Source organism: Geotrypetes seraphini, chromosome 4 (assembly GCF_902459505.1).
Source record: "Geotrypetes seraphini chromosome 4, aGeoSer1.1, whole genome shotgun sequence".
NCBI classification, from domain to species: domain Eukaryota; kingdom Metazoa; phylum Chordata; class Amphibia; order Gymnophiona; family Dermophiidae; genus Geotrypetes; species Geotrypetes seraphini.
Genome location: NC_047087.1, coordinates 187,404,309 through 187,424,448, shown reverse-complemented (window position 1 = coordinate 187,424,448; position 20,140 = coordinate 187,404,309). Strand labels below are relative to the sequence as shown.

The window sequence follows — 20,140 nt, the reverse complement described above, 5'->3', positions numbered from 1 at the left end:
AGCTCCAATGCATGTCCCCTATAATCCTTCTATTTTTGGAAAGAGTGAACTAGATATTCACTTCTATGTGTTCCACTTCACTCGATATTTTGTAGACTTCTATCATACCTCCCCCTCAACACTCTCTTCCCCAAGCCAAAGAGCGCTATCCTTTTAAGACTCTCCTCATAGGGAAGTTGTCCAATCCTCTTCATCATTTCTCTGTATCTTTTCAAATTCTGCTAAATCTTTTTTTAGATGCAGTGACTGGAATCAATCACACACATTTGACTAATACAAGGACTAATATTCTCAGTTTTGTTCTCCATTCCTTTCCTAATAATTCCTAATATTCTATTTACTTTCTTAGGCATTGCTGCACACTTAAGCAGAGGGTTTTAATATATCATCCACAATGTCACCTAAACCCTTTTTCTAGGTAGTGACTTCTAATGTGGACCCTTTCATCATGTAACTATAGTTTAGATTCCTCTTCCTTACATCATTTTCCACGTGCTCATATTAGGGTCTAATTTCAGTAAATGGCAATCAAAAATGGTGCTGAAAACCTCCCTCTGCTTATAAATGGCACTCCAAGTTGCAAGCTGTTTAAAGAACAGCACTTAGAACCAATTTCTGCACCAAACTTTGAGCGCGAGGATTTGCACTAAATGAAACCGGACATAAATCCTGGATCCCTGGTTTTTAGTAATACTACACGCATCTTTAGTGAATGCCATTGACCTGCCCATATGCCTCTCAAGTCCTTTTAACTAGGGGATGCACTAAACTTACCGACTGTCTATTGACCAGTTTTGCAATCGATCAGATTTCCCGATCTGATGCACAAAACTGCTGACCGTGTGTTTCTCCGAGCAATCACTCATTCTCCAATCTGAGCATGCAAATGAGGGGTTTAGTACTGAAATGCCATGCAAACTAGGTGAGCAATCGATGCACAAGACGGCTTCTGCCAGCAGAAGAAATAGCGATCGGGTTTACCAATCCAAAAAAGAGCGATTGGTGAAGACCAGTTGCTCATGATCCTTGCCGTCTCTTCAGCCCTGAAAGTAACAGAATCTGTATCGAAGTTATACTATAAAACAAATTTAGATATGCAATGGAAAAAAGCGGTAATCAGAAAACAGGACAGAAAAGTATAAACGCCACCTCACTGCTCGCTTTTACAACGGCACCGTCCAACAGTTTTCAATAGCTCCTTCCAACACCACCTTCGAATTCCTATCAACAGCTCCTTAAAACAGCTCTGTCCAACAGCTTTGAACAGCTCCCAAAAGAATTCTTTATACAGGGTGCCCACAAAAACACTCCTTAATTTTAAATGGTTACAAAATCAACACTTATTGGAATATGTTTATAAATAAAATGACAGCAAATACAAGTCCCAAAAAGCATGGTTAGCAAGATCTTACACAATTGCTTGAACGTTCACCCTTATAAGCTGCAATTGGTGCAGAAGTTACAACCTTCAGAAAACGCAACGCGACAAAATGACCAGATGTTCCTCAAGTGGCCCCCAAGATAATCGGACATTACCATTTGTGACTTTTTCCCTTTGGGGGTACGTGAAAGACAGAGTGTATGTACCTCCACTACCCGCAACTATGGATGATCTGCAGAACACATCACTGAAGCTATAAATGCGATCACGCCGGATATGCTTCGGAGAGTCTGGTCCGAGCTCGATTATAGCATCGATGTTTGCCGAGTAACAGGTGGGGCGCACATTGAGTGTATGGATACCATATGAAACTTTATGAGTTGATGGAACTGTAGCCTCAAAGGAGAAAGAATATTCCAATAAATTTTGGTTTTGTAACCATTTAAAAATCAAGGAGTGTTTTTGTGGGCACCCTGTATTGCATTTTACAACAACAATGCTTTGTGGCCAAAGCCTTCGACGTGCGCCAACGATATGCGCATATGATGTGTGAAAATAAACCATGCCTATGACTGACATACAAGTGCATGCGTACATTGCAGCATGAACCAACAGGAAAATTCTGCGCATGCGTTTAAATCGATCAATCAGGTGAGATTAGGGTGAGCCTCTGTTCAAATCGGGGTCACGTGATGCTCTCAACTTGAGAGGACGTGCCTGGACACCTCTCCCAACCCCACTACACTGCATCAATCATTTTACCGCTCAAAATTTGTTTTTGGGCACCTGCAATTTTTATCATCCGACAGGATTTTCAGAGAGCTATCAGCCTATACCTCACTTAGGCCGGTGATTGTGGCGTGCCAGCTTGTACATCGATGTTTCAGGACTACTCTGCACAAGTCTCTGAGAAGTGGCGCGCCATGGCGCCCTTTTACACCCAACTCCACCAGCACCAGATCAGGTTCTCTCTGCAGTTTCCAGCAAAGATCTGGGTGCACCATGAGAATCAGATGCTTTACTTCACCACACCGGTGGACATTCGTTCCTTTCTAGCAGGCCTGCCTGGTTGAGTATCGGGAGCCCTACACCGAACATTTACAAGCCTCACAGAGCCCTGTCTGGCTTGTGGCCCTTTGAGTGACTGGTTCCTTGTTTCACTGAGGGGCCAGGTGTTTGCTCTTATCCTTGATGGTGACTTTGGTTCCAGAGCCCGAGGTTACAGCCTCTCATGGACTGGGCCAGCAGCCTGGGGGACTTTTATTTTTGTTTCCCTTTCTTTTCTTTCTCTCTACTCTCTTTTTCTTGCTTGTATTCTTCCTCCTCTTTTTGTTTCCCTGCCACCCTTTTTTCTTTCGGATGACTAGAGCCTCCACTCAAATCATTTGCATGTTAACTCGGTAGTGCATCGGCCAGAGAATCAGCCAACAGCAATCCAGTCGGTATTAGCGATTATCTTTAGTGCATCCAGGCCTAAGATCTGTGTGCAGATCTTTATAGAATACTCGTAACACTAAGCAAGATGCATGCGCAAATCCAAAATGTTGCCAATTAATGCCAATAATTGTTAGCGCTCAATTGTTGGTGCTGATTGGCTCATTAGCCAATTTAGTGACGTGCACATCTCAGGATAGCATGCAGTTTTGCACATGGAAATTTGTGCATCATTTATAGAATCCATCCTGCTAGCCTAGTAAGGTCCTCTTGCAATGTTTTCACAAACCTCTTCTGATTTAGTTTTGAATAATATCAGCATATTTGATCACCTCATACATTATTCCCGATTCCATTTCATTGATAAATTTGTAAAAAGCAGGAGTCCCAGCACAGACCCTTAAAAGCCCACTTTTTCGAAGCTGCATTTAAATCTTAACCACACTAACTTATAAAGCACCATATTTATCTATTATCCCCTCTGTAGCCCCTGGGCCTCTCTACCTCTTCATCCCTTTGCATTTCCCCACATGAACTGCATATATTTATTCAGCATTTTTGTCCAGTGTGTCTGTCATAATTGGATTGTAAGCTCTTTCGAGCAGGGACTGTCTCTTGTATGTTCAATGTACAGCGCTGCGGACGTCTGGTAACACTATAGAAATAATAAGTAGCAGTAGGAGTAGTAGTTAACCATACTCTGTTTTCTAATTTTAACCAGTTTTTCAATCCAAAATATTGCCTCCTATCCCATTTTTTAAATTTCTTCAGCAGTCATTTATGATATATTTTCTCAAATTCTTTCTGATAATCCAGATGCGTAATATCATCTGACTCACCTTTGACATGGCTCCTCATAGAAGGCTCTTGATTAAACTCAAGAGGCTACAGTTAAGATCTAAAGTGGTGAACTGGATTAAGAACCAGTTCACAAACATCAGAGGGTGGTGGGTTAATTTACTCAGAGGAAGGATCAGCAATGGGACCAATTCTATTTAGAAAGTAAGGTCTGCCTTTTTTGTGGTCGATACAAAGATTTGCAACAGATTGGACACTCTGAAGAGGGATCTGCAAAAGTTAGAAAAATGGTCTAATATCTAGCAGTTAAAATTTATTGTGAAGAAATGTAGAGTGATACGTGTGAGGAGCAGAAACCCAAGTGAGCTACATATGCCAGGAGGTAAAAGGTTGAAATGCACAGAAAGGGAAAGGGGCCTTGGGGAGAGTGTCTGAGGATCTGAAGACAACAAGACTGTGACAAAGTAGTCAGAAGGATGCTAGGCAACATAAAGAGGGGCATAACCAACAGACGAAAGGAGATGTTGATGCCCCTGAACAAGTCATTTGTGAAGCTCCACTTGGAGTATTGCAATAACCTCTGGAACCCTTTTTAAAAATCGGTGTCACGTTGGCTATCCTCCAGTCTTCCGCTACTATGCTGGATTTTAGAGAAAAATTACAAATTACTAACAATAGCTCTGTAAGTTCATTTTTCAATTCTATTAGAACTCTGGGATGTATACCATCCAGTCCAGGTGATTTGTTACTGTATAATTTGTTAAACTGACCCGCTCAGAAATGGAAAAAACGCTTATGCATCCCCCCCCAGGAAGGTCCCTCCTGTCAGAAACCACCCGCAAACGCTCCTACAGCCATTTCATCCCCAACTCTAGAACCAACTCCTCCTGCAACTCAGATCACAGAACTCATTGATGACCGTCTGGAAAGCGGTAAAGACCCTCCTCTTCAACTAAAATGACAACTGCGATCTACCCCTTAAACTCCCCCATCCTTCTCCCCTCCCCCCTCCATCCTGAACCTCTACTTAAATTGCTGTATAGCCCATTCTTAAAACTGTACTGAAATTGCTGTATAATCCCCGTACTTGAACTACTGTATAATCTTTGTACTGTGAATGTTTGCTTGTAGGCCATTCTGAGCTATTGGGAGAATGGGATATAAATCGAAATAAATAAATAAATTATATCTTCTAGTGTTACACAGTTTTGTATGAGTTTCTCTGATTTGGTGAAGACCGAAGCAAAGAATTAATTTAATTTCTCTGTTATGGCCCCTTTTATCTCTCAGTTGTCTAGCGGTCCAATCAAATCTCATCCTGGCTTCTTGTTTTTAATATACCCAAAAGATTTTACTGTGTTTTTGCTTCCAGCACAACCTTCTTTTCAAGGTCTCTCATTGCCTTCCTTATTAGCTACCTTGCTTTTGACGTGCCATTCCTTGTGCTGTTTACAATTGTTTTCAGTTGGATCCTTTTTCAAGCAGGATAAGACTTGAAGGAAGTGCAGAAGTCCAACAGTTTGTCCAAGACCTTAAAAGGTGGAAGTGGTAGAAATTCAGTATAAATGATTAAATCTGCAACTTTCCTAGGCTTCCCTTCTGCAGATCCCTAAGCTAATGATAAGGTTGGGGGACCAGGAATAGGTGAAGATGATATGAACATTATTTCTGAAGACAGCTGGGATCTAATTGGTTTTCCTGAACCTTCAGTGGTTAGCTGTGACATCGAAAATCTCCCTTTTTGATCATGTTTGCCCTAGATTTTGACCCAAAATGGACCCTAAGATCATTCTTTACATTGTATAAGTTTGTTGTTGTTTTGAAAATCATAACATTTAAGTTTTTCCAGATTTCTCTATAGAGAGCCAAGCTAAGCAAATGACTCTTTTTTTTTGTCTAATGACCATCAGATGTCTGTCCTGGGTGACTATTATCCCTTTAACTTCTAGGCAAATATTGTATCGTGGGTAAAAATGTTTGGCTTTTATGGTCACATTCAAAATGCAGAAGTTTCTGAATGTCAAGATTCCCTAGGGAGAGGAGGCCTGTGGCTATTTCTATTCATTCTATTTAAACTTTATGTAAGCTCTTGTGATTAAGAATTCTCAAGGCTATGCCTATATTTAGAGGTTGACTCATATACACTTTAAGTTTGCCTGGTTTTACCCTCCCCCAACCTTCCTATTATTTATATAGTAAAAAAACAAACAAAAAAAAACAAGAACCAAAACTACTACACTACTACTTAAATCACATAACAGAAAGAGAAATGCATAAAAAAAAAAAACTATGCTGAGTTAGGCCATGCTCCACTGAGCCCAACATCCTGTCTCTGATAATGGCTAGCCCAGGTCATAAGAACCAGGTATATCTCAAAGAATAAATCTATTTCTCATAGCTCATTTCAAGGGATAAGAGGTTGCTCTTCCCGGTCTGTCTATTTATTTATGAACTCTCTCTTGAGGAACTTGTTCAAACCTCTTTTAAGCCCCACTATATTAGTCATCTTGACTACGGCCTCCAACAATAGAGATGCATTAATAATACACTTTCTATGGTTTATTTTCAAATCTGCTAGTCATAGAAAAGGATACCCCATGAAACTTAGGGCTCCTTTTACTAAGGTGCGCTAGCGTTTTTAGTGCACGCAGGAAATTACCGTGCGCTATGCTTCTAGAACTAACGCTAGCTCAATGCTGGCATTAAGGTCTAGTGCGTGCAGCAATGTAACACACGTTAAAGCCCTAATGCGGCTTCGTAAAAGGAGCCCTTAATGTTATCTGAAAGGTTAAACATCTGTTCGTTATTTGACTTTCATCCCATTCAAGATTTTACAAACTTCTATCATATCCTATTTCAGTCGTATTCCAAGATGAAGAGCCCTAATCTGTTCAGTCTCTTCAAAAGAAAGGTGTACTATCCCCTTTATTTATTTTCTCTAAACCTTTTCTTGTTGTGCTATATCCTTTTTCAAATGGGGCAATCCGAACTGCATACAATACTCAAGGTACAGTCTATTATTGCTACATATTATTTCTATAGCACTGCCAGATGTATGAAGCTGTACATTAAACATGGAAGAGACAATCCCTGCTCAATAGAGCTTACAATCTAATTAAAATGGACAAACAGGCCAAATGGGGTTAGGGAATTTCACAGAGGGAATGATAAAATTGTTATAAGTGAGTAAGAGTTAGGAATTAAAAGCAGCCTTGAAAAGTGGGCTTTTAGCTTTCAGATTTGAACACTGCCAGAGACAAAGTGTGACACAGACTCGGGCAGTCTGTTCCAGGCAGATGGTGCAGCAAGACAGAAGGGACAGAGTCTGGAGTCGGTAATAGAGGAGAAGGGTATAGATAAGAGACTTACCTGATGAACAGAGCTATCAGGGAGGAGTATAGGGAGAGGTACTGAGGAGCTGCAGAGTAAATACACTTGAAAGTTAATAAGAGATTTGAACTGTATGTAGAAATGGATAGGGAGCCAATGAAGTGACTTGAGAAGAGGGGTAATGTGAGCATAGGGACACTAGTGGAGTATAAGTCATGCAGCAGAATTTTGAATGGATTGAAGGGGAGAGAGAGAGAGTTTAGTGGAAGACCTGTAAGAAGCAAGATGCACTAATCTAGGCGAGAGGTGGATAAGGGTATTGGCAGTGTTCTCAAAGAAAAAGTTGGATTTTGGTGATATTACAGAGGAAAAAATGACATGCGTTAGCAATATGTTGGATTTGTGCAAAGAAAGAGAGGAGTCGAAGATGATCCCAAGGTTGCGAGCTGATGAGAGAGGGAAGATGAGGGTGTTATCCACAGAATTAGAGAGTGGGAGAAGAGGAGAGGTTCAATCTTGGCTAAGGTCAGACAGATAGGCTAAGACCTGAGCCTGGATTCCGGTAGAAATTTCTGCATAGAGAGGTATATCTGGAAGTCATCAGCATTGTTGCTAATCACTATAGCTTTAAGAGATTGCTTAAAACAAAGTTATTTGTAGATGCATATCTGTGAACTGCTTCTTCTGATCCTGATCAGATTTACCTTTAATGAAAATGATGGATAATATGGATGACTCCTCATGTTGTATTGAATTATTGTAAAATGGTATGTGGTTATGTTTTTTATATATGTAATTTTGGAACCGCTGAGACTCCAGGCGGTATATAAAATTTTTAAATAAATAAAGGCAAAATTGAAAACCATGGGAGGAGATCAAAGCACCAAGGGAATGAGTATAGATGGAAAAAAGAAGAGGTCCCAAGACAGAGCCTGGAGGTACACCAATAGTGGGTTAGCAGTGGAGGAGGATCCACCAGAACATACACTAAAAGTGCGATGAGAGAGATAAGAAGAAAACCAGGAAATAACAGAGCCCTGAAATCCAAGTGAGGACAGAGTATCAAGGACCAGGTGGTGGTCAACAGTGTCAAAAGCAGCAGATAGATCAAGAAGAGGATAGAATAGAGGCCTTTGAATCTGGTCAGGAACAGGTCATTGGAGACTTTAGCAAGGGAAGTTTCTGTAGAATGTAGAGGGCGAAAGCCTGATTGAAGTGGGTCAAGAATATCTTAAGATGAAAGAAAATCAAGATAACAGTGAACAGCACATTCAAATAGCTTGGATAAGAAAGCACAGTTACTTTCCTGTGCAGGTGTTATCCAGGAACAGCAGGCAGATATTCTCATACATGGATGACATCATCCACAGAGCCCCGGTACAGACAGTGCAAAAATGAACTGTCACTAACGCTTTAGAAGTCTCAAGACCGCCCGTATCACGCATGCACAAGTGCCTTCCTGTCCAACGTCAGCACACAGGAAAATTAGTTCAATAAAAAAGCTAAGAAGCCAACTAGGGGAGGTGAGAGGGTTGTGAGAATATCTGCCTGCTGTCCCTGGATAATACCTATTACAGGTAAGTAACTGTGCTTTATCTCAGAACAAGCAGAAAGCATATTCTCACTGATGGAACTCCCTAGCTACTTTAAAATGGACGGAGGGAAGTTGGCACTTAAACAGAGAATAAATTTTGTAGAACTGCTTGGCCAAACCGACTATCCCATCTGGAATGAGTCTCCAGACAGTAATGGAATGTGAAAGTATGTATTGAGGACCAGGTGGCTGTTTTATAAATATCCTCAATAGGAGTGGAACGGAGAAAAACAACCAAGGCTGCCATTGCTCTAATTTTGTGTGCTGAGATATGACCTTTAGAAAATCACACAGGGACAAATTTGACCCCGTTCTCATGGGATCTTTCTCCATCCCCCATCTCCATCCCTGCAAGCTCTGTCCTCATCTGCACAAGCCTTGAAAACTTTAAAATCATAACTGTTCGAGGCTGGTGAAATGAGGACAAAGCTTGAAGGGATGGGGCAGAAACAAGGACAGAACTCATGGGGATGAGATGGGGATGGAGATAGATCCTGCGGGGATGGGGACAAATTTGTCCCCGTGTCATTCTCTACAAGTTCCAACGATAGTCCAGCCGAAGTATAACATAGTCCAAAACCATGTAGAAATTATTCTTTAGGTAACAGGAATTCCCAACCTGTTAGAATCAAAGGAAAATAGCTGAGATGGGGCTCTATGAAGCTTCAAAATGGATGCCCCCCCCAACCTGGTGCATTCTGGGATGCGCCAGGGAGGGGCCTAAGGCTCTGATTGGCCCAGGTTGCTTAAGGCCAAGGGTTATGCCGGGGTGGGGGGAATTGTTTCTTGGTAATGGGAGTGGGCATCTCACCTGTTGCTGAGGGAGGTGGTCGGGGGTTGTTTGATGGCGGCAAAATTTTCTGACAGGTCTGAGCTGTCAAGTCTTACTTTCCTATCAGTGCCTGAGTCAATCAACGCTCAGACACTTATAAGAAAGTAAGGCAACAATAGCTCAGACTGTCGGCAAACTTTAGCCACAAATGTGGCACACAAAGAGGTTAGGGAATCACACGGCGATTATAGAGAATCACTTGGAGTGCTCATTTTAATGTTAATAACCTTATTGTACTACATTTGCATGGCAATAGACTGCTAGAAAACTCAGAAGAGACCACGGTAAGTTGTTTTAATTATCAGCTGCTAAAATACTTGCACGCTAAACCGGCTGGAACCGGTTTAGCGAGCATGTTAAAGGCACATTTTCATTTTGAGAATCTGCCCCTTAGTCCCTGGGTCTCTCTCAGTTTGTGGACTGTAGTCTATGACATTTATTCTTTTTCAAACTTTTTGTGGTTTGCTTGTATTAAGCTACTGTTGAATTACTTTCAAAGAGTTTTCTCTTTGACTGTACTGGTTTACATGCAAATTTAAAAGTAATAACCATCAGTCTCACAATTTCTTCTGCATAATTTGCAAGGTTGATGTTTAAAGCACAAACAGGTACTTTCATTTCCTTCAGATATGCACGCACGAAACCGCTGTTACATCCACGCACAGCTGTTAATTCTGTTAACTTGCTTGTGTGCAAAAAACGGGCAGCAAACCTCAAGCTCTAGCATTAACTTCCTCTCAACTAATCCTTGTGCACTACCTTGGACCTGGAAGTGAATTTTTCATGTTATGATCGTATTAAAATCCCATTTACTTTTGTGTATTGCAGCTGAATACCTAATGATCTCATTGTCATGTCCTTTAATATACCGAGTGCTCATGTGTACTACACAAGTTAACTTCTGCCCTGAACCCCTTTCTGTATTCTGCACCCATTAATGTGTGCATACACTTTGAAGCCTCTCTGTTAACACATTACCCTCTTCCCTTTCCTTCTCCCTGTCCCACAATCACTGTAATGTAATGGCCAACTCTGGTTTTCAAGAGCCAATTGTAACCAGATCAAATGTAAACCTCAATCAATCTGCTACAACATCATCACCACACAAAACTCGCTCCAGCTGAAATTGACATGATAAAGTTTGCTCCATAGTTAGTGTTTGTCAAATTGTACTGATCTTTTCTGAGAAATAATTCACAAGATTTTGAGTGTTTGGTTAAATGGCCTGGGTTGAATAATCTATACTATGCAAAGTAGTTACATTTTTGACTGCATTTTAATGCAACTGTAAGATTTACAATCAATTAGCCATACAGCACTCAACTTCTTGTTATAATGTTTTAGTGAGGGTCACCAATCTATATCTCACCAAGATGTGTACCAAAAATTAGTACAAATCCTAAACTCCTCAACATCCAATACCAAATCCTCAGCTCCTCAGAAATACCACCTGGGCTCAAAGGTTTTCACTGCCCTAGGCTTTATGTACTATCTTCTCACTGGAGCTACTGTTTAAATTTAATGATAAACTTTATTTCTTATTTTATTTTTATAACACCCCTTTGGGCATACTTAGTTTATAAAAGTACTTAGTTTTAATGTGGTCTTCCTTTCAGGGATATAGGAGCCAACATGTTTCACCTAAGAAGGGTTTTTTTTCAAGGCGTAAAGTTGTACATTAAAGTTAAACAGTAGCTCCAGTGAAAAGATAGTACATAAAGCCCAGGGAAGTGAAAACCTTTGAGCCCAGGTGGTACTTCTGAGGAGCTGGGGATTTGGTATTGGTGTGAGGAGTTTGGGATTTGTACTAATTTTAGGTACACATCCTGGTGAGATATTGCATGGTTTGCGGCAGGGGTCCCCAAAGTCCCTCCTTGAGGGCCGAATCTAGTTGGGTTTTCAGGATTTCCCCAATGAATATGAATGAGATCTATGTGCAAGCACTGCTTTCAATGCATATTCATTGGGGAAATCCTGAAAACCCGATTGGATTTGGCCCTCGAGGAGGGACTTTGGGGACCCCTGGTTTACGGCATAAGCAGAACTTTTTTTGTGTGTGTATCTGAATACAACTCTCCTTGAGCTATCATTGAAATCTACATTCTCTTATGTTGAATGTTCATAATATCCAAAATGCTTTTATTTTATAAGTCAGCTTTACACACACAGGGTACATCACTTACGTTCTGGCTGCTTCTCATTTGGTGTAATAGACCTTACAAAGTCCTGGGGAGTCATGAACACCTCAGACTCTCCTGTCTCGCTAATCACTTTCAACGTGGCAAAATAGCGGAAGATCTTGTCCGGAGTAGAATAAGCTCGGATTCTATTTTCATATTCCATCACCTTCAAATAAAATATACACAAAAAGGTTAGTGGGACATCAATTATATTTCCAAGTCATTTCCAACACAATCTATTTTGGCCAAGATTATATTTGCTCTGACCAAAGTAGAAATCATGATTTTTATGTACTCTTCATGATAATATAAAGAAATAAAGGTACCTTCTTTACTGGACTAAGGGCCCGATTCACTAAAGTTAGCGATCGTTGCTAAACCTGTCTAACACCAGCTCTGGCAGGATACACATTTCAAATCTGACATATTGTAATCACAAAACAGAAAATACATTTTTTTTTCTACCTTTTGTTGTCTGGTCATTATTCAAATCAAGTTGGTCCCAGGATCTGGTTGTCTTCTGATAACTCCCTTGCCAGGGTCTCTTGCCTATTTGTTGTTTTCTTCTTTCTCCGTGCTAACCATCCACCTCTCCTTTTCTCAACTACCCTTTCATCCAACATTTCTCCCTCCTTCCCCACCACCACCACAGGGTCCACCATTTCTCCCTTTCTCTTCCCAACTATCCTCTGTTATGCCTATGGTCAGGGGGTAACTGAAACTCAGCATACTACGTGATATGTCTCCTCAAGTCTGCTTATCTGATATCCTGACCTCAGTGACCTGTGTGCTGCCAAAACAACGAACAAAAGGACAGTAAAACCAGATGGAAAGCTGGTTTCTGCAACAAGTCTGCTTATCTGCTATCCTGACCTTAGCGACCTCAGTGACCTGGGTGTTGCGTGCCTGAGTCGTAGTGAAGGAAGCTGATTACTGCAGAATCAGCTTGGATAACTATGAACTCAGCAGTTTTCACCCTATATAAGAACAGGACTTTGCCCCTAACATTAGAATCCAAGACGTTGCAACCATGGGACAGTCTCCTTTGGTCCACCCACCTATCAATTGCAGGGATTCCCAATTGTGAAGGATGGTAGTTGCCTGGGATCACGGTGAAGCTATTTTATTCTTATATTCATATATATATATATATATATATATATATATATATATATATATATATATATATATATATGAATATAAGAATAAAATATATATAAATGTATATAAATGTATATATATAAAAGGGTTATTGTCTATACTTTTATATTGCCTGTGTGCTTTTCTGAGTGTCACTGATCATCTGACAGAAATAAGTGGCGGAACATCCTCCTATCCAATATCTCAATCCTCCCCCCTCTACACCATCCCTTGAGTCTAATTTCTCTCCCTTTCTGTTCCTTCCCTCCCTAAATCCCATTATCCATCATCTCTCTCCCTCTCTGTTTTTAAACCCATTACTGTATTTCCTTTGGCCCCCTTCCCCACTCAGTCCGGCATATGCACTTCTCTTTGGGCCCCCCATTCCTCCATGTACTTCTACAATATGGCCACCCATTCTTTGTAGCATCCTCCGGCTTCCCCCCTGGCCTCCCAATCTCATCTTCAGCTAATTAGGGCAGCCTGCAGAAGATCGTCAGTGCTGTAGCGATCCTAATATGTTGCCGTCAGCCTCCACAGCAAGTTCCCTTTGCTGTGGTCCCGTCCCTCCTCTTATGTCAGGGGTGGGATCACGGCAGAGGGAACATGCTGCGGAGGCTACGGCAGCCTGCTAGGATCGCTACGGCCGACCAGTGATTCTTTGCAGGCTGCTTTAAAGGCGAGACCAGGAAGCCAGGATGGAGGGAGGGAAGAAACAGAGAGCCAAATCGTGGGCCAAATTTGACTCCCCTGCTCTAGATTTCATAAAGCTTTTTCCGTGTGTAAAGCCTGTTTCATTTAATAATACATGTTAAATACACGTAGCTGGAAAGAGTACACCTACTTCAACATAATCTGAACAAAGGCATTCCAAGGGATATAATGTGGGCTGAGCAAAGACAGCTGCAAAGTATACATACGTTTAAATAAAAGATATGGAAGTATACACAGAGAAGCAGCCGTAAAAGTGTATGTGTGCATTTGCATGCCTTTGAGGCTGGTTCTGGATGTCCATTTTATGGGCACTTAGTTATCTTTACCAAATATGTGCCTTCCATGTAGATGTTCTGTTAAAAAATTACCTCATATCACCACACATCTGAGAATATTTATAGCAACCTTTGGAGCCCCATGACATTTATTTTTGCACAGCTCTGTTCTCATCAATACACCTTGGCAACTGCAATTTGACTGTGAAAGAAATGGTTACAAACCCTTCAAAATACAGCACTCGGACTACTTTGTAGAGCCAAGAAATACAACCATCTTACACTAGATTAGTTACCAGTATATTACGATATTCTGTTTAAAGTTCTCATCTTGATTCATAAGGCCTACTATCTAGGCCAATCCCTCTATCTTGCTTCTTTAACTGTTCCATATACTCCATATAGGACATTATAATCTCCTGATTGCCATCAATTAGTTTTACCAAGAGCAAAGATAGTAAATTATGAAAGTACAGGATGATCTGCCTTTCACTATCTGGATCCAAAGTTATGAAATTATTTACCACATTATTCTGGAAGTCATTTTTCAAATTTAAGAACAATCTCAAATATTACTTTTTTAATCTGGCCCTTGGGATTGGATGGGGTGGAGGTGACTTGCTGGACTGACTTGCTTGCAAACATTTTGAATCCTATGATGCTTTTGTTGCAATTGTAGACATCTTTTCCTGCCTTTGAATGGATTTCCTTTCTGTGCTAATTTATTGTTTTATAGTTTTACAATTAACTGCAAAAACCTTCTTGTCAGAACGGGTAGTGTAAGACTTTTTACAAAGTTCTATTAATTTTTTGAGCATTTTTTCTGTTGTCTTTCCTGTGGTTTTAACAAGACTGACTTTCCTGGGGATATAACAAGTCTTTGAGGTCGACTGGTTCTGTGGTTTTGCAACTTCTTATGAAACCTAATATTGATTTGACAAGCTTGTCCTGGAAATTTTGTTCTGGTCATCAATTTTTTGAAATCTAATTCTATTTTTTCTGATGTTATGGATTAACAGATGATAGATGTTTATTTGATTTATTAATTATAATTTATATATCTTTTTTAATATTATGGCAGATACTTCCATAATAACATAAATAATATAGAGATATGAGTTTTATTTTTATTTTAATTTTTTTATCCTCTAGCTGTAACATTAGTGTTTAGTAAAGATGATTTGAATCTTTTATAAGTTGAGAAATGGATTATTTTTATCTTTAGATATGATTTTCTTCTAGTGTGACAAGTATTTAGTATTTATATATATTTATTCTTATATGTTCTTTGTTTGCTGATTTTAGGTTTTTATTTTATTATAAAATTTATAATGAGGGAATGAATGGATATGAATTTTAAAGGTTGGGAAGATTTGGAATTTTTATTATTTTAATGTTCATTTATATTCTGGATATCTAGTAATAATCATTTTATTTAATCATTTAGTCTTCATTTTTAATATTTATTAATTTTTCTAAATTTGTTACATGTTTTGGTTGAATAGGATGATAATTTTATATAATAATTTCTACTGTCTCTAATTTTAGATAATATAAATTATATAATTTAATATATTAATTTTAACATTTCATATTTCAATATTTATTATTTTAATATTTTATTGGGTATCTATTAATCATAAACATTAATTTATTTATTCATTTAGTTTTTTATATTTGGTATTTATTAATTTTTGTGATTTTTGTTTTGTTTGGATAAGTTGGAAATTTTATATAATAAGTTTTAATGTCTATAATGAAAAATGATATTAGTTATATAATATAATTTATTATTTTCAAGATTTCATTTTATGGTAATTTTAAGTAATGATTTTAATTTAATTCATTATTTTAAGATTTTATTATAGTATGAATTGATAGTTTGCTGGTTGGGGATTTCTTTCGATTTCCTGGTCTTTATGTGTGCTGTCATTCACTTATATTTGTTATGGGGGATGGGTGTGGGAGGATATATAGGGGTTTTAAGGGAGGGTAATTGGATGTGTAATTGGGATAATATATATAAGAATTAAAATCTTTTCAGGTCATTTTCTTTGGTTCCTTAAAATAAATATAAATATAAATGTATTTTAAAATGTATTCGTTGAATGTTAATGGACTCAATCACCCTATAAAGAAAAAGAAAGCCTTATCTTTTCTTAAAAGACAGGGGGCAGATATTTATTTCCTGCAAGAAACTCATTTATCTGCATTAGAATCAAGTAAGCTGGAAGGGGGTTGGGTTAAACAGTGTTTTTTTGCCCCTGCTGTAGGCAAAAAAGCTGGTGTGGCTATCTTGATACATAAAAAATGTATGGCTACTTTTACTATGTTATCTATGGATCCTTTCGGAAGATGGGTCCAAGTAAAAATGAGCTCAGGGAAAGATACCTTGATACTGTTCAATATCTATGCACCTAATTTGAATCAATCTGAGTTTTTTAAAAACCTTCAACAAATAATTTTACCATCATCTTTCTCCAATTTAATTTTGGCAGGGGACTTTAATGCAGTAATGATAAAAAGCCTAGTAAAATTTTAAAATCTTTAGGATTAGATAATTTGATAAATTCTTGTGGTTTAAAAGATATTTGGAGGATTTTTCATTTCAATGATCAGGAATTTTCATTTTATTCCCATGTTCACAAATCATTTTCTAGAATTGATTATTTTTTCGTTTCAGATAATTTAGTACAGAAGGTTAAGAAGGCGAATATAGATTCAATTATACTTTCAGATCATGGGGGTATTTGGATTGATTTTGAGATAGATGAACAAGAAAATAATAGACCTGTTTGGAGGTTTAATAATACATTGCTAGCAGATTCCAATTTTATAGAAAAATTTAAGTTAAAAATAAGTGAATTTTTTCAGTTTAATGAATCAGAAGAAATGTCTCAGGAAATTTTATGGGATGCCTTTAAAGCTACCTTGAGAGGACACATAATTTCGTACTCAGCATATGTTAGAAAACAACTAAATAAAGATTTTTTAATTTTAGAACAAAATATTAGAGAATTGGAAATTAAATTAAAGGAAAAATGGGAACAAAGTATTTATCAGAATTTGCTAAAAGTAAAATTTAGATACAATGAGATATCATCACAATTGGCTAGAAAGGAGTTTGTGTCCTATAAGGCATTGTATTATGGAACCTCAAATAAGGTGGGAAGATTACTAGCTAACTATTTAAAAGCAAAAAAAAGGAAAGCTAATATAATGGCTATTTCAGATGATAATGGAATAATTCATTCTCAAATTAAAAATATTTTACAATTTTTGAAATTTTATGAAAGCTTGTATTCTTCTGAGCATTATTTTAATAAAGAGAAAGATGGTTTTGAATTTTTAAAGTTGATTAATGGGCCTAAAGTTCCTGATGATATGAGAGAAAATTTCGAAGCACCTATAACACAAAAAGAAATTCAGAGGGCTTTAAAGTCCCTTAGAGTTGGATCCGCTCCAGGAAGTGATGGATATACGGTATAATTTTTTAACTCTTTTCAAACTATTTTGTTACCCCATCTTATCAAATTATATCAGTTTCAACTAAATAAAGGTTGTATTTCAGGTACTATGGCAGAAGCTTTAACAATAGTTTTGCCTAAGCCAAACAGAGATCCCATGTTGGTTTCAAACTATAGGCCTATTTCTTTGATTAATGTTGATGGGAAATTGTTAGCTAAAATATTGGCTTTACGTTTGAATAAGGCTCTCCCTTATATTATTGGTATGCATCAAACAGGTTTTGTTGCTCAAAGACATTCTTCAAATAACACAAGATTAGCTTTTCATATTTTACATTTAACAAAGGATATGAAAGATCCGGCTTTCTCTGTTTCTTTATATGCAGAGAAAGCATTTGATCGGGTAGAATGGACTTTTATGTATCAAGCAATGGATTGGTTTGGTATTGGTTCTCGATTTATACAAATGATTCAATCCCTGTATAGCTCCCCATCTGCTAGATTATATATAAATAATACTTTTTCAGAAAGGTTCTTTTTAGAAAGGGGAGTTAGACAGGGTTGTCCATTATCTCCTTTGTTATTTGATATTGTTTTGGAACCTCTACTTTTACTATTCAACAATCAAAGGAGATAGAAGGTATTCCTTATGCAGGTCGGGAATATAAAATTTCTGCTTATGCAGATGATATTTTGATTTTTGATTGATGATATTTGATATTGGATTTGATTGATAAATTTGGAAAATTTTCAGGTTATAAAATAAATTGGAATAAATCAGAAATTCTTCCACTAAATGTACATTGTATAAAAGGCTTATTTGATTCGTTTCAGTTTAGTTGGAAGAAAGATGGAATAAAATATTTAGGAATTTGGATAAAAAGTACATTGGAAGAAACAATGAAGGTAAATGAAAAATCCTTATTACTAAAAGTTACAGAATTGTGTGAGCAATGGAATCCTTTGCATATTTCTTGGTGGGGGAGAGTGCAAACAGTAAAGATGATGATTTTGCCTATAGTTTGTTACCAAATGAGTATGTTACCAGTTTATTTTCAAGAGTCCTTTTACAAAAAATTAAATAATATTTTGACAAAATTTGTTTGGCTTGGGAAAAAAACAAGAATTGCTTTAGTATCGTTGCAAAAATCAATTGTGGAGGGTGGGGTAAATTTTCCAAACTTTTATAGGTACCATCAAGCCTATATATTGCGTCAAGGTATGTATTGGATCCTTCCTGAGCTTATTGATCATCAACCAGATTGGTTATATTTGGAACGGAATTTGGTGTCCCCTATGAGACTTCCACATGTATTAAGTATCAGATTTCATAAATATGCTAAGGACAATATAATTTTATTGGATACTTGGAAAACTATTAAATTTATTGATAAATTAACAGAGGTACCAATAATGAAATCTACTTTACAGTCCTTATGGTTAAACTCCAAGATTCAAATAGGCGGTGCTGGAATCGCTTGGAAGAATTGGATGCAGGCAAATATTAGGACATTAGATGATCTTATTTCTAATGGTAATCTGCTTGAGTTTTCACAACTGCAGCATTCATTTGGTATTTCAAACACTCAACAATATAGGTGCTTGCAGTTGAAGCAGGCTATTCAGATGGGGTTCCCTGAATGGAAAAATTTGAAAACTTATTTTAGCTTGCAAATCCTTTGCTACCAAACAGATTTAATAGGACATCAGGCTGCCCAGTGGTATAAATTGATTTCTGGATTTTTAAATAAAAAACCAAAAAATAGTCTTAGAGATATTTGGAGTATCGAGTTAAAACAGCATATTTCTGTTTCTCGTTGGCCACGAATCTGGACTTGGAGATTAAGATGTACAATGTCAGCATCTATGAGACAAACATGGTTGTTTTTATTACATAGAATTTTTTGGACTCCAGTTCGGTTGAATAAAGTAGATAGTTCTAAATCTAATAGATGTTGGCATTGTCATATTGATATTGGGACTTTGGATCATCTTTTATTTTTTTGTCCATTGATACTTGGCTTTTGGAAGTCAATTTGGGGGCAAATTAATAATATTCTTCAATCCTCTATTCCTTTGACATATGAAGCAATAATTTTTGGAACGATTCTGCATGATAAACCCACTTTGGATAGAAATAATAGTCGCCTTTTCATGATCTTATCAGGAATAGGGGTTCAAATGATCACATCTAATTGGAAAAATCATGATAGGATTAATTTTAGTTTTTGGTGGGCAACTGTATGTGCAACATATAAATATGAAAAGATTATGGCAGAGTGTTTAGGGTTTGTTAAATCCTTTAAGGGGATTTGGGGTCCATTAACTAATTTTGTCACATTATAATTAAAGTGATTCCTTTTTCTTTATGTTAGATTCCTTTGCACATCCAGGGGGGGTGGGGGGGTGTATTATTTATTTAGAGGTATAAATTTCATAATATTCTATAATATTGATGAGTATAATATAATATCATTACTGTTATAGGTTAAGAAGGGATTTAAAATTTTTATTGTAATATTTCTGATGTTAATAGTGTATTTTCATATAGTTTTTTTTTTCGATTTTTCAAATGTATACATTGTCAAGTTCAAAATATCAATAAAGAAATTAAAAAAAAAAAAAGTTCATAATAAACAAAGCCAAGTCTAGAGTCCGATAACCCACCTTCCGATCCCTGAAGCCAGTACGAGCCTTTTTCTTCTTCCCTTCAGACTGCATGTCCTCATCAGTGGACTTCACTGACTCGTTCTCTGTTTCATCATCAATTCTTCGTTTCTCTGTGTCTCTTTCCTTTCCTTTGGGCTCATCCACAGTACTGTGTTTCACTGAAGACTGTGCTTCTGCATGGACCCTATATCAAAAAGATCACAGAGAAAGAAATAATAACCAAACTGAATCTCTCCAGTGTGCATCCCAATACAGACATACAATTACAACAGTCTTTCTCTTCCATTGCACAATAAAAATATAATGTTTGATCCCTGAGGATGAA

General features: G+C 37.5%; 1 protein-coding gene across 3 annotated transcripts in view; it reads right to left on the bottom strand.

The window, feature by feature from the left end:
• MICU1 (mitochondrial calcium uptake 1) overlaps positions 1 to 20,140 on the bottom strand; it is a 376,908-nt gene that overhangs the window by 229,747 nt on the left and 127,021 nt on the right. For all 3 annotated transcript variants that reach the window (XM_033940604.1, XM_033940607.1, XM_033940605.1), the window contains exons 3-4: positions 19,813 to 19,999; positions 11,553 to 11,715 (exon numbers count right to left, since the gene is read on the bottom strand). In XM_033940604.1, the coding sequence (XP_033796495.1) occupies positions 11,553 to 11,715; positions 19,813 to 19,999 (350 nt within the window). The remainder of the gene's footprint in view (positions 1 to 11,552; positions 11,716 to 19,812; positions 20,000 to 20,140) is intronic.